General features: G+C 37.7%; 1 protein-coding gene across 2 annotated transcripts in view; it reads left to right on the plus strand.

The window, feature by feature from the left end:
- LOC126374942 (venom carboxylesterase-6-like) overlaps positions 1–11,639 on the plus strand; it is a 40,815-nt gene extending 29,176 nt beyond the window's left edge. For both annotated transcript variants that reach the window (XM_050021736.1, XM_050021737.1), the window contains exons 8-10: positions 5,037–5,212; positions 8,715–8,998; positions 10,842–11,639. In XM_050021736.1, the coding sequence (XP_049877693.1) occupies positions 5,037–5,212; positions 8,715–8,998; positions 10,842–11,022 (641 nt within the window). In that variant the 3' untranslated portion in view covers positions 11,023–11,639. The remainder of the gene's footprint in view (positions 1–5,036; positions 5,213–8,714; positions 8,999–10,841) is intronic.
- Positions 11,640–12,481: the final 842 nt, after the last annotated feature.

Genomic DNA, 12,481 nt, shown 5'->3' on the forward strand with positions numbered 1-12,481 from the left:
AGGAAATCTACCATCTCCAGCACAACTGTTAATGTCACGTTCGCTGAGAACACAATTGCCTACAGTCACAAATAACTTAAAACCTAAAACAATCAAATTTCAAGATTATGTCAAGACAAAGGAAGAAAATAAGAAGAAAATGAAAGATTATTACGACAGAAAGACTAAAGTATTGCCAGAACTAAAAGAAGGAGATAAAGTCTATTTTAAGAAAATGCCAGATTCGCTATGGACTACAGGCAACGTCAAGTTTAAATGCGATCAGCCTAGGTCCTATACAATTGAAGGGTCTGATGGATTTATAGGAAGAAGAAATAGACAGCATATTTTGAAGCCACCACAGATACCACAAATGGAATTTTCTGAAGGGTCACAAAAGAGTCCAAATGTCAGAACGTCTCCTGTGTCACATACAGTAGCTCCGTCTATTGAAGAGCATACTACCCCGGTTCAAATGCGCACTCGGAGTGGAAGAGTCATAAGACCACCAAGACAGTTAGATTTATAAAAAATATACATATATATATTTGTTATGACTGTGAAGGACTGTCTGTAAATTTAGCTGTCTAGTATTAGTAATAGTATAGACTAAGTTAAACATATTGTGTCTTAATTGTAATTACAAATTGTCTGTCTTAGCTGGTCAATAAGCTACTGTTAAACTATAGTGTTAAGTCAAGTCAAGCTGTAAAATTGTAATCATTTTACTTCTTTCTGATAAGGGGGATGTTGTATACGTCACTATTAGTTACGCACATCACTACAGCTGTCGCTATTGTCTATGTCATTCTCTTTGGTCGTCTCATTGTACTTACCTTGTGTTGTTTATATTAATAAAAGATATTAATTACATTGAAGTCGTCGTATGATTTTATAACCAAAAGGACCGGCCAACACGCTACAATACAAAACTGACCTGGTTAAATAGGTAATATATAATGTATACTGTCTTGGGTGAAAACGTAATGTTAGATAATATGTGAAAATATGTGTAATACACCTAGTTACGGTTACGGATCTATTTACGGATGTTTCGCGAGTCACAAGTGTGACTAAATATATACTGCTAACTAATTTGACATATTGATTTATACATACGTATGTCGCGCTATGTAACAGAAAAGCAAACAATTTCTACTTCATTTCGACTTTCCAGAACCTGTTTCTTCTTTTGTGTGGGTCGTGAGATAAGAAAACGACGGGTATAACTTCAAATAAAATTTAGGAGGTGTCTGCAGGAATCGGGGCCGTCTTAATAAAATAACAATACAATTCAATAACTGTGTATCGCACACACTTACAGAAAAACAATAACCTTACTTTGCGAAACATTTTTTTCATTTTGTGGATGTATAACAGGACGGAAAATTCCATTTGATATTAGCTCAGAATCATGGTCTGAATCATTCCTCTCAGTATTCGTTACGATGTCACTAACACCCTCTATACTAAGCATACGAGGAGTAATGCCTACCTCTTCGGGAATCCAGGCGTGAACCTGTGTTTTATACGAAACATTGTATCTACAACATAACTATAAATCGAACAAAAAATACTTAAGTAAATAAGTATTAACAAAAAGATTGGCCGAGAGCCGAGTGGTCATCAAAATATAATTATAATATTAAGAAACTGGCACAAACTAGATATACTTAATCGCATTATGTTATTTGTTATGTAAATGTGGGCAATATACTTGTCTGAAATTTGTCCGGCCAAGTAGTTAATGCCATCTGCGGCAAATCTACAATAAGTCACGTCAAAAAAAAAAAACTTGTCTGAAACGGTGTTATACTTACGAACGAACTATATGAATGCGCCGGCGCCGTTTCCGCTAGACCTTACATAATAATAAAAGTAAGTACTTATGTGATTGAACGAATAAATAATTAGAAATCAATTATTCATGCTGACTCTGATAATTACAAAAAGTTATCAATCAATGTTATCAAATAAGGGCAAAGATTGTGAGCTGTGATTATTACGAGTAGTAAAGTAACCTAATTAAAAGAAAACTGTTAAGTACTTACGTGAAGATGGCGGGACCGCAGTTTAACGTGTATATCTTTTGAATAAGAAAGGTACTACATTTTTTTAGTTTAGGTACCAAACAATACTATATTTAACAATATGCAATTGGTCACGGCATTTTGACGCTAATCAAATACTATCAAATACCTATTTACATTGTGGCCACACTTGGGGTTGGGGTGCAGTCTTAACATAGATATGATAACAACCATTTGATAAGTAAGTAATATGATATTTTTAACCACATTAACAATAAATTGTTAAAAATAATGTGGTTGAAAAATATAATTGAGAATGAAACAATATAATAATAATAATATAATCATTGATTTTTAACAAATACTTAAATAAATAAATATTTGTTACTTACCTAGGTATTTACTTGTGAAGTTGTGAGCAATAATTACTTATGAAAATTGCGTACTTATCGAAAAATAATAAGTAAAGGTAGGCGATTCCGCGTTTCGTAAAACGTAGTGAATTGGCTATATTCTGTTTGCACATCTAAGTTCCTAGTTATTTAGGTCCTTGGAAGGTCAGATTAGTTGCTTCTCTGGACCCGTTTAAAACGTTAGGTCACGTAAGCGGATCTCCGAATAAACTAAGTTACCTATAATGACTGCGTATATCTGCCATTCAAAAATAATTCTGTAAGTCATTTCGCAATGGAATATAACCACTATAAAGAAATCGATGGACGTCGGGTCAATAGAGAAGAATTTTATTAGGCAATGTAGGCAACGTCTAGAACCATCGTAGGCTGTTTGGATGTTTCGCAACTGTGTGCCAAACGAGTGCGAACTCCGAGCTACTATTCGAGGTTAATCCTTTTAAGATAAAATTGTTCGGTTATTTATCTGGCCGACTTTTCTTTTGTTCTAAGCACTTTTCATATAATATCATTATACTTAATGCTTGCTTAAACATAACCGGGAATACCGTACAACAGGTCCAGGGGCGGTATTTTGTATGAAACTGACAAAACCTCGCGCTTTGACCCGATTATACTTTTATATTTTGTAAAATTGTTATAAAATTTAATTAAAAACCTCTGCCCAAGACATCAGCTAACAATTTCATCTTAAAGAATCACCCTCCAACGAGTGTAGATCCGCTTCAAATTTCGTCGAAAATAAATTCTACGCTGAGTCACAGCATAGCCCATAGCAGCGGACGCAGTGTTGAGTAAGTAATTTTAATTTGTTTGTAAATAATTTCGGGGCAGGCCTACATTCTTGCTTTAGTGGCGTGTTGTATGGAGTTCTCGCGTGAGATTTATTAGGTAGGTATAAGTACATGTATTGCAAGTAAAATGGGGACTCTGAGCGTGTACCTAATTAAGTTGATGCATATTTACTCGAGTGTTTTTTTTCCTGAGCTAACAGAATAACTAGACAGAATGTATATTCTGTTCTTTTTAACTGTCAATCTACCTCTAAGGTAAAGACAGGTAAGAAAAAGGAACGACAAGCGGTAAAAAAATAATGAGACATCAAGCATGACCGTGACCGATACATTACAACAGTGTCGCTAATTTTGGAGATTGAGCACGTGCTAATACCACTAGGTGCTGATTCCCATTTTTTACGTGACTTCTTGATTTGCCTCGGATACTATTCTTTTGTCCGCACAAATGGGAAGCGCTGAGGGTTCTCATCCGGTAAAACGTGATAAATCCGCGAATTTTACATATAGACAAAACTAGCTTAGCTCTTGTAGTCTTCTGGGTAATCTCGTTACATGGTATAAAGAGCAAGCGATTTGAGTAAAAATAAACATAATAAGTATTTTTGTGAACATGGCGATAACTTCGTAAAGTAGGTAATCCTACCTCTGGGCTGGTGATAAGAGCCTATTTACTGTTTTAAAGTGATATTTTCCTTCAGCTATTGACTGATTGATTGATTACCCGGTTATCGATGTACTTACCTCATTCCGCCTAATCCGTGTTACCTATTAATCCATGTCCAAAGATCAACAATGAGAACTAACTTTATTTAACTAAGTAAATTAATGTTTTTTAATCTGTGATGTAGCCTTCCTTGCTAGCTACGCCTACACCAAGAAGGATTCAGGAGAACCTATACCTATGGGATATTGGGAATAAAAAGGATTGACGGACAAATAGCAGTTTTAATATGACTTCTAAAATGGGCGAACTTGGGGAAGATAAGACTATGTACCTACTTAGATCTACGATCACAAGCATGTATATACTTTAGTACCATGTTTATACCATGTCACAATAATTTTTTGGACCAATAAACTGTTAGGCTCACAAATTATCAAATATGTTAATGCGACAGGGTTCTAAAGTGGGCACCTACATGATTATTGCTTATGACTGGACTCCAAAGTAATCTTTAGGAATAATAAAATGATTGACTGTAGCAATAAAGTTTATCAATACCTACCTAAGCAGAGCCAAGTAACACTTAAACCACAGATTACTTCATAGAAACTCTGTAACACCGTAGTTTCATTAATAACGACCATAAATATACACTTCTGGTTACGAAGCTGTAGAATTATATACGTAGTGATACAAACTATACAGGTGTTCCAAAAATAAAACTAAGGATATTTTTTTATTTTTGGAACGTCTTGATATTAGTCATTTTTTTCTTGAATGGATTCGCCTTCGCAACACTTAGTTGGTACTGCGAGGGTTGTGGGCCGGGAAGCGGAAGTTTTTGTGAAACTGTGCTAATTTGTGCTAAAAAAAAACGAGCCCGAAACACTCCCGCACTGCCAGATACGTTGGGTAGCGAAGGTTAGCTAGGTAAGCCTACGGATACGAAACTACAAAGATATCGTTTGAAATATTGCTACGTATATAATATCATCCGAGATAAATCTACGTACAAGTGTCAGGGGCCTTTGGCGGCTTAATAATAACTGACACCAGGGTTGATGACCTATAATCCACATTGATAACCCACACGATAGACGAAGAAAAAAACTGGATTGCATAGGTCAAATAATATTTAAATGTCTGCCTCCAGGACTCCAACGCTACCCGAAGCTGCTGAGCGAGCTGGACCGCGAGTTCCGGCGCGTGGTCCCGCCGGAGCTGCAGGCTGGCGACGAGGTGCGCACACGCAGCATCGCAGACCACATCCGCGCCTTCTACTTCCAGCAGCGGCCCGTCGACATGAGGAACATTGACAGCTTGATTGATGTAAATACCAAACTTATTATAATCAGAAGAGTTTTTATAAGTGGTACTTGCAGCAACTACACAGCCATTGTTACCATCTTCTGTCAAGATGTTATGGCCAATGATAATGATGATAATGAATGATAAATGCTTGCACACACACGATTTTATATGCATTTACAAACAAATTCCTGCGCCCTGGCCCGCTTGTCCCTCTCCCGACTGTGTAAATACCATAGTGCCCTAATACTCTAAGAATCTTTCACTACTTTTTACCGACTTCAAAAAAGGAGGAGGTTCTCAATTCGACCGTATATTTTTTTTTTTTTTTTTTTTTATGTTTGTTCGGGCATATCTTCGTCGTATATGAACCGATTTTGATAATTCTTTTTTTGTTTGAAAGGAGATATACCCAAGGGGGTCCCATGTCAAGGAAGTCAGGATCTGATGATGGAAGACCAGAGAAATCGAGGGGAATTTTCAAAAATCATAGGAGCGACTAGTGCGTTTGTAAAGTCATATTGATCGGATCGATCTTTAGGCTTCGGAAAAACTTCCCGACCTTCGAAAACTGGTCAGCATCAGGGAGATACCCTATGGCCTGGCAAAACTATACAACCTGGAGCAATTTTTCTTTCACGAAACGTATTTAAATCTTGATCAAATTCAATCGCCGGTGCAAAAAAACAAAATGGCGGAAAAAAAAGATGGCCGCCATACAAAATTTTGTCGATTTTGGAAGAAGCCCGTTTGGGTAAAAATAATGTATGGGGCGCTTACTCAAAACGTCATGTAGAGTACGGAAATACTTTCTGGTCACCAAAAACTGCTCCGCATCAGAGAGATACTCTACGGCCTGGCAAAACTATCGCACGTGAACCAATATTTCTTTCAGAGCACTTATTTAAATCTTGGTCAAATTCCATAGCGCGTAAAAAAAAAAAACAAAATGGCGGAAAAACAAGATGGCCGCCATACACAATTTTGTTTTTTCAGAAAATGTCTCGGGATATAAAATATATATCGGGGTTGTGATCGGATCGTCATGTTAAGTATGGAAATACTTCCCGATTTTCGAAAACTGCTCCGCATCAGGGTGACACCCTACGGCCTGGCGAAACTATCACACCTGAACCAATTTTTCTTTCACGAAACCTATTTAAATCTTGGTCGAATTTAATGGCCGGTGAAAAAAATACAAAATGGCGAAAAAACAAGATGGCCGCCATACAAAATTTTGTTTTTCCAGAAAATGTCTTGGGGGTAAAAATGATGTATAGGGGTGTGATCGGAACGTCATCTTTGAAAACTGCTCCCAATCAGGGAGACATCCTACGGTCTGGCAAACCTATTGCACCTGGATTTTGTTTGTTTCCACGACACCCATTTAAATCTTGGTCAAATTCTGTCGCCGGTGAAATAAAACAAAATGGCGGAAAAACAAGATGGCCGCCATACGAAGAGGGACAGTTTCGAATAAACAGGACACGCGAGCTGCTTTAGCAGCGAGCGAACCACGCGAAATCTACTGTATCTATATGTATGCGTGAGTGTGTATGATAGCAGCTTCCACTGACAACCACATGTGTGTATGTACACATACACATGTGTGTGTGTGTGTGTGCGTGTGTGTGTGTGTGTGTGTGTGTGTGTGTGCGTGTGTCTGTGTGTGTGCGTGTGTACGTGCGCGTGTGCTCGTGTGCGTTAGCGCGTGTGTGAGTGTGTGTGTGTAAACATGTTCATCAATAATAATTGTGATCACTACTAATAATATATTATATTATTATATATGAATATAAATCAGAAAATCTGTCTGTCTGCATCCTTGCTCGGTCTAACCATCACTTAAAATCGTAAAATAAAATAAAATTTTTAACAAAAAAAAAACCGACTTCAAACGCAAAACTAAAAAGCAATAAATAAATTTACTTCGCACAAAGTAATTAGTACGTATTTTCAATTAGTTAATTAATTTATAATTCTGAAGTCGGTGCCAAGTAAATGCTACAACAACCCTACTACAATATCAAATTACTATGTACACACAATATTGTTTAATACCTATATCAAAGCAATTACAAAACAATGTCAAACAAAAAATTACAAAACAATCAGTATTGAAAAATATATGAATCGGTACTTCGTTGTAGCATTTCCTTGGCACCGGCTTCAGATTTATAAAATAATTAACTAATTGAAAATACGTACTAATTACTTTGTGCGAAGTAAATTTATTTATTGCTTTTTAGTTTTGCGTTTGAAGTCGGTTTTTTTTTTGTTAAAAATTTTTAACAACATAACATAACACAGCATCACGCCTGTATTCCCAAAGGGGTAGGCAGACATGAAGTATAAATATACACCTACTCCTCGCCAGATATGTTTAAATCCCATGTAATAGGGGGGTTTCCAAACATAAATTCAAACTAACAAAGTCGGATTCAGTGGTTTTGGTTGACGGGATTCGTACCTATGACACTACGATTATAAGTCACGCGTTTTCCGATTAGGGCTATCACGGATTTTACTGCTTTTCTGAGATAAAAGAACTTAGATCACGTCTTCACTAATGAAAAGACTCGTCATAAAAAAATAATTAATCAATCAGAATGAAACGTCAGAATGAACGCACGCAAAACGTGTGCTAACAACAAAAGCCGATAATAGTTTTATATTTGCTAGTTGCTACAGTTCTAGTGATAAGAAGAAATCCCCTTTCGTCATACGAACATAATAATGCGTGAGCCATAAGGGTTAATAATAACCGTGACAAGTATTTGGTGAATATCTTCATCGACCGTATAATTCACATTATGATTTAAGTGTATTCTTCAATAGGATACGTATCCTTATGTTTATTATCCCTTTATAATAAAGTTGTCTCTCCCCAACGTCGATTCTGCCCACCTTTAACGCTGTCTCGCGTCATAGTATGCATGCCGACCTATTTAATATGGACAAAAAGTAAACACTAAGTAAACACTGTGGTGTTGTGGTTCATCGGCTTACTTCTCAAACGGGGAACCCCGGTACTGACTTCCATCAATTAGGTATTCATCATCAGCCCATTAACGTCCCCACTGCTGGGGCACGGGCCTTCCCTATGGATGGATAGGGAGAACGGGCTTTAAACCACCACGCGGGCCCAGTGCGGATTGGTGGTTATTAACGACTGCTAATGCAGCCGGGACCAACGGCTTAACGTGCCTTCCGAAGCACGGAGGAGCTCGAGATGAAAACTTTTTTTTTTGTGGTCACCCATCCTATGACCGGCCTTTGCGAAAGTTGCAATTAGGTATTAATTTATCTTAAATGCAGTTTTCACTAACACAGTTGGCTCGACCATTATAGACGACGATACGTCTTACCACCTTATCACGTTGGTCTAAAGCTCTAAAGCCGAAGCCTCGGTGAGATGTGGGTACTTAGTTCATCTTGCCATGGATGTATCTCTGACTACCCTAATTGGGAATAGTCGTGAGCGTATGTTTAAAAGTCTAAATACTTTATTTTAAATTTGCAGTTGTTCACGGATGTGATGTTCCTGCGGCCAATACTAGAGACGCTCAGGCTGCAAGCCCAGACCAACCGGACCAGCCCTACATACCTGTACCGGTTCGCCTTCGACGGAGCCCTGGGACTGTTCAAACGCATGCTGGGCATCAACCACCCCGGGGCGTGCCACGGGGACGAGATGGGATACTTGTTCTACTTCTCCAGGTTGAACTACAGACTCGACGATGACTCCACTGAATTAGCTGTATCGAAACGCATGGTCGACATGTGGACCAACTTTGCTAAGACTGGGTACGTACATATTTGCCAAGCCTATGATGTTGATTTAACTAAGTAGTTTCATGTGGTGTTCTATAATTTTACTTACGATCTTAGGATCGATCTGATTACGCTAGCCGTAGAGGCCAATCAGCTCGCGACAACAACACTTCAGGACCCAGACCTCGCCAGCGTTGGCGACGATTTCATTCAGCTCATATCCCTATAGGCCCACTTAAGTCGATTATAATTCTTTCGAATATAATACTCTCAGATGACGGCCTGAGACGAGATTCGTGTCCATCTAGGCCGGTTGTCTTAAGTTATATACCGAGTGAGACCCTGAGCGCTCCCCAATTGCCCGGCCAAATAGTTAGTTAATGATATATGCAGCAAATCTACAATAAGTCACGTCAAAAAAATACTTTTCAAATGATTATACACAGCCTATATACGTCCTGGGCACAGGCCTCCCCTCAAACAACCGGAGGGGGTATTTTCAAATGATTATTGGTCTTCTTCTATCATTTAGCTTGTGAGGTAGATTACCAGCCCCATCAATCCTGGTGTCAGGGTTACTATTGAGCCGCCAAAGGCCCCTGAAATGCCTCATGTAACGACTACTAACTTGCATCAGTAAGTAGTAATGATTACTGGTACTTACCTCCTACATAAAAAGCTTTGGTGTGACTCCAGTCGACCAAGTAGATACAGGTGACCTTGTCTACCCTGTATTATTTTTAACAAGCGGTTCATATCGCGCCCAATTAAAACACCCACAGCCATGTAAAGAACGCAGTTTGCCTACCCCTTTTTTGAAAACATGTTTTTAATTTACTTACACGTGAAAATGTAAATATTTATGTAGGACACCGCAGTTCTGTAACGTATTTTATAGTGAAATTGCCATTCATGATGTTGTTACTTAACAAGATGTATTATCCAATTACGAAGCGACCGCCAAACTGTTAAAATTGATGGCTCGCGTTCATCGCGAACAGAAAGTCTGTCCCCAAATTTATGGTGATTGCTGACGAAATTAATATCTAGTATACCTACTGTTTCAATTTTCATCATATTATATGTATTTCAATCTTAAAAGAAGGGGCGGAAGGAATGGGAAACCACTGCCCTATTTTTCACTAAAAAAGTAACATGGATAATGATACACCAACAAGAACGTGGCTCTGCAAGCATCTGCTTAAATCATTCGTATTAACATTAGTAGGAAGAGATGTAGAGCTACAAATTAACCAAAATACTCTACTCCACTAAGGTCAAAGATATGGAAAATGTAATGATGATCCACGGAGTAGAAGAAAGAGATCTATCTTCTATTCGATGTGATGAGATATTTTACAATTATTTTTAACATTTATTATACTTACTTACCTACTTATTGAATAACTAAAAACAAATTGTAGACTGTTTATTTTGATTAATAGATTAAAGATATCCTAATCTAATTGGTAACAGACGAAGAGGAAATTTTCGGTGGCCTCATTGTTTATCAGTCAATCAATCACTTATGATAGAAAGTCATAGATTTTATCTGTGTCCAAAATAACAATAAACGGAAATGAAACAATAGTAATTATTAATATTTAATGACTGACTCATATCGCCGGTTTTTTGGCGATGCAAGCTCAGATATGCAATAACAGTTGTTGCAAAGTAGTTATTCGTGTGCACTACATTCGTCCATCCCTATAGGTAGATGCATGTTATCTAAACTAAGAATATTAGAATGGAACTGTTTAGCAAGGCAATTTTCTTTTATTCTAAAAAATTACATTACTGTTCTATGTAAATGCTAGGTAGGTGCCATTTCAAAATACATAAACGTAGCTTACATATTATTTTTTTTCGTTTCTAGAAACCCGACACCTCCAGACACAGACGGGAAGGTGGATCTAAAGTGGTTGCCAGTGAACGACACGAAACGCGTGACGTACCTGGACATTACGGGGCAGTTCACCCTCAAGACAGAGCCCGAAGCCCGCCGGGTGCGCCTCTGGGACTGGCTCTACGAAAACTACGCAAACAAGACGTCCTGAATTGAAGTTGACTGCAGAAAAGTGAATTGTGCCAGTGAATAAAGTGCCCAGACGATTAAACTTAAAAGAACCGAATGATATTCGTTCCTATGAAGAAAGTTTACTTTAATTGGTGACTTAAATCCGGTTGCGTGTTTAGCAATTCCCATTTGTTCTAAGGTTTTCGTGGCAATAAACTTTTAGTTTGATCTCAACGACTAACTCCGGTCGGATGGCGATACAAACTCGGGTCGAAGAGCAGCGACTTGTCCCATTTCTTGTCTTAGAAATGGCAATCGAGACGCGATTGTAAATATTGTTATAGAGTTATACTTTGTGAATTTATAAGCGAATATCCGATGAGATTTGCGAGATTGGAATGTAACTGTATCCATACCTCTATGTCTATAACCTACTTAAGTGTGTGTAAAATATTATTATCTGAAGTGTTAAATTAGAGCACGTTGATGTCTTTTACTTAGTAAGTAATTTTGTTGAGATATCTGTATAACGTCATCATTTTGTACTTGTTATTTTCTCCAGGTCTCGTAAACTCATCTCTATGTGCCTAAGTTTACAAACTAAACATAAGCTAAGATTGTTGACTAACATTGATTAAAAATATTTAAAAACAACAACTTACTTTTTAATTTCTTTCTTCGTTTCTATGCAGGACAGACGGCGTACATTACTTGTCCTTCTGCCCACACCGTTAGGGATTATGAACATACGTTTATATACGTAGGTAGGGATGTACGGTCACGAGTATTAATTTGTGTACTCTCTGAAACCATGTCACATTAACATTTTTGACAAATTAAACCGTAAGTCTCAAATGTCAAATATGTTAGTGCGACAGGGTTCTAAAGTGGGCACATGCTTATACATATACCTATCTTGTTAAGGTGTTCCCTCACAGCGAACCTTCGCCTGTTATGTAACGTTAAAGATCGATACAGTGCGTAACCTGTAATGTTACAGATTCGAGCCATAAGTACATCTGTAGGGAGGATAACTAAAGCATTATAGTCACTTGTCAGTCAGAGAGACAGTAATGTAATGTACTCTTATATATTTTACATTATGGCGCGATTGCTCGTCAGTTATAGGCAGGCAGTGTTATTAACGTAATTTTCAAAGTCGAATCGTAAATGTTACATTACTACAGGGCCTACAGGCGAATGCTCCGACCCGTTGGAGAGCACCGGGAGCACCTTCAAATAAACATGGTATAATTTTAGGGTTGCTCAAATTATTCGCTCTGTATCTTTTTCTTTAGTTGGGTAGCTAATAATTTAGGTCCGGCCAAGTAATGAATACCATATGCGGCAAATCTACCATAAATCACGTCAAAGAAAATATATAATTTAGGAGAGTCCCACCCAAATAATACCATGTTTTAAGCAAATAAATACATTATATTGTAATATAATATTAAAAGTGCTCATGCATAACGATGTAATGTAATGGCAGCAACGCA

Source organism: Pectinophora gossypiella, chromosome 18 (assembly GCF_024362695.1).
Source record: "Pectinophora gossypiella chromosome 18, ilPecGoss1.1, whole genome shotgun sequence".
NCBI classification, from domain to species: domain Eukaryota; kingdom Metazoa; phylum Arthropoda; class Insecta; order Lepidoptera; family Gelechiidae; genus Pectinophora; species Pectinophora gossypiella.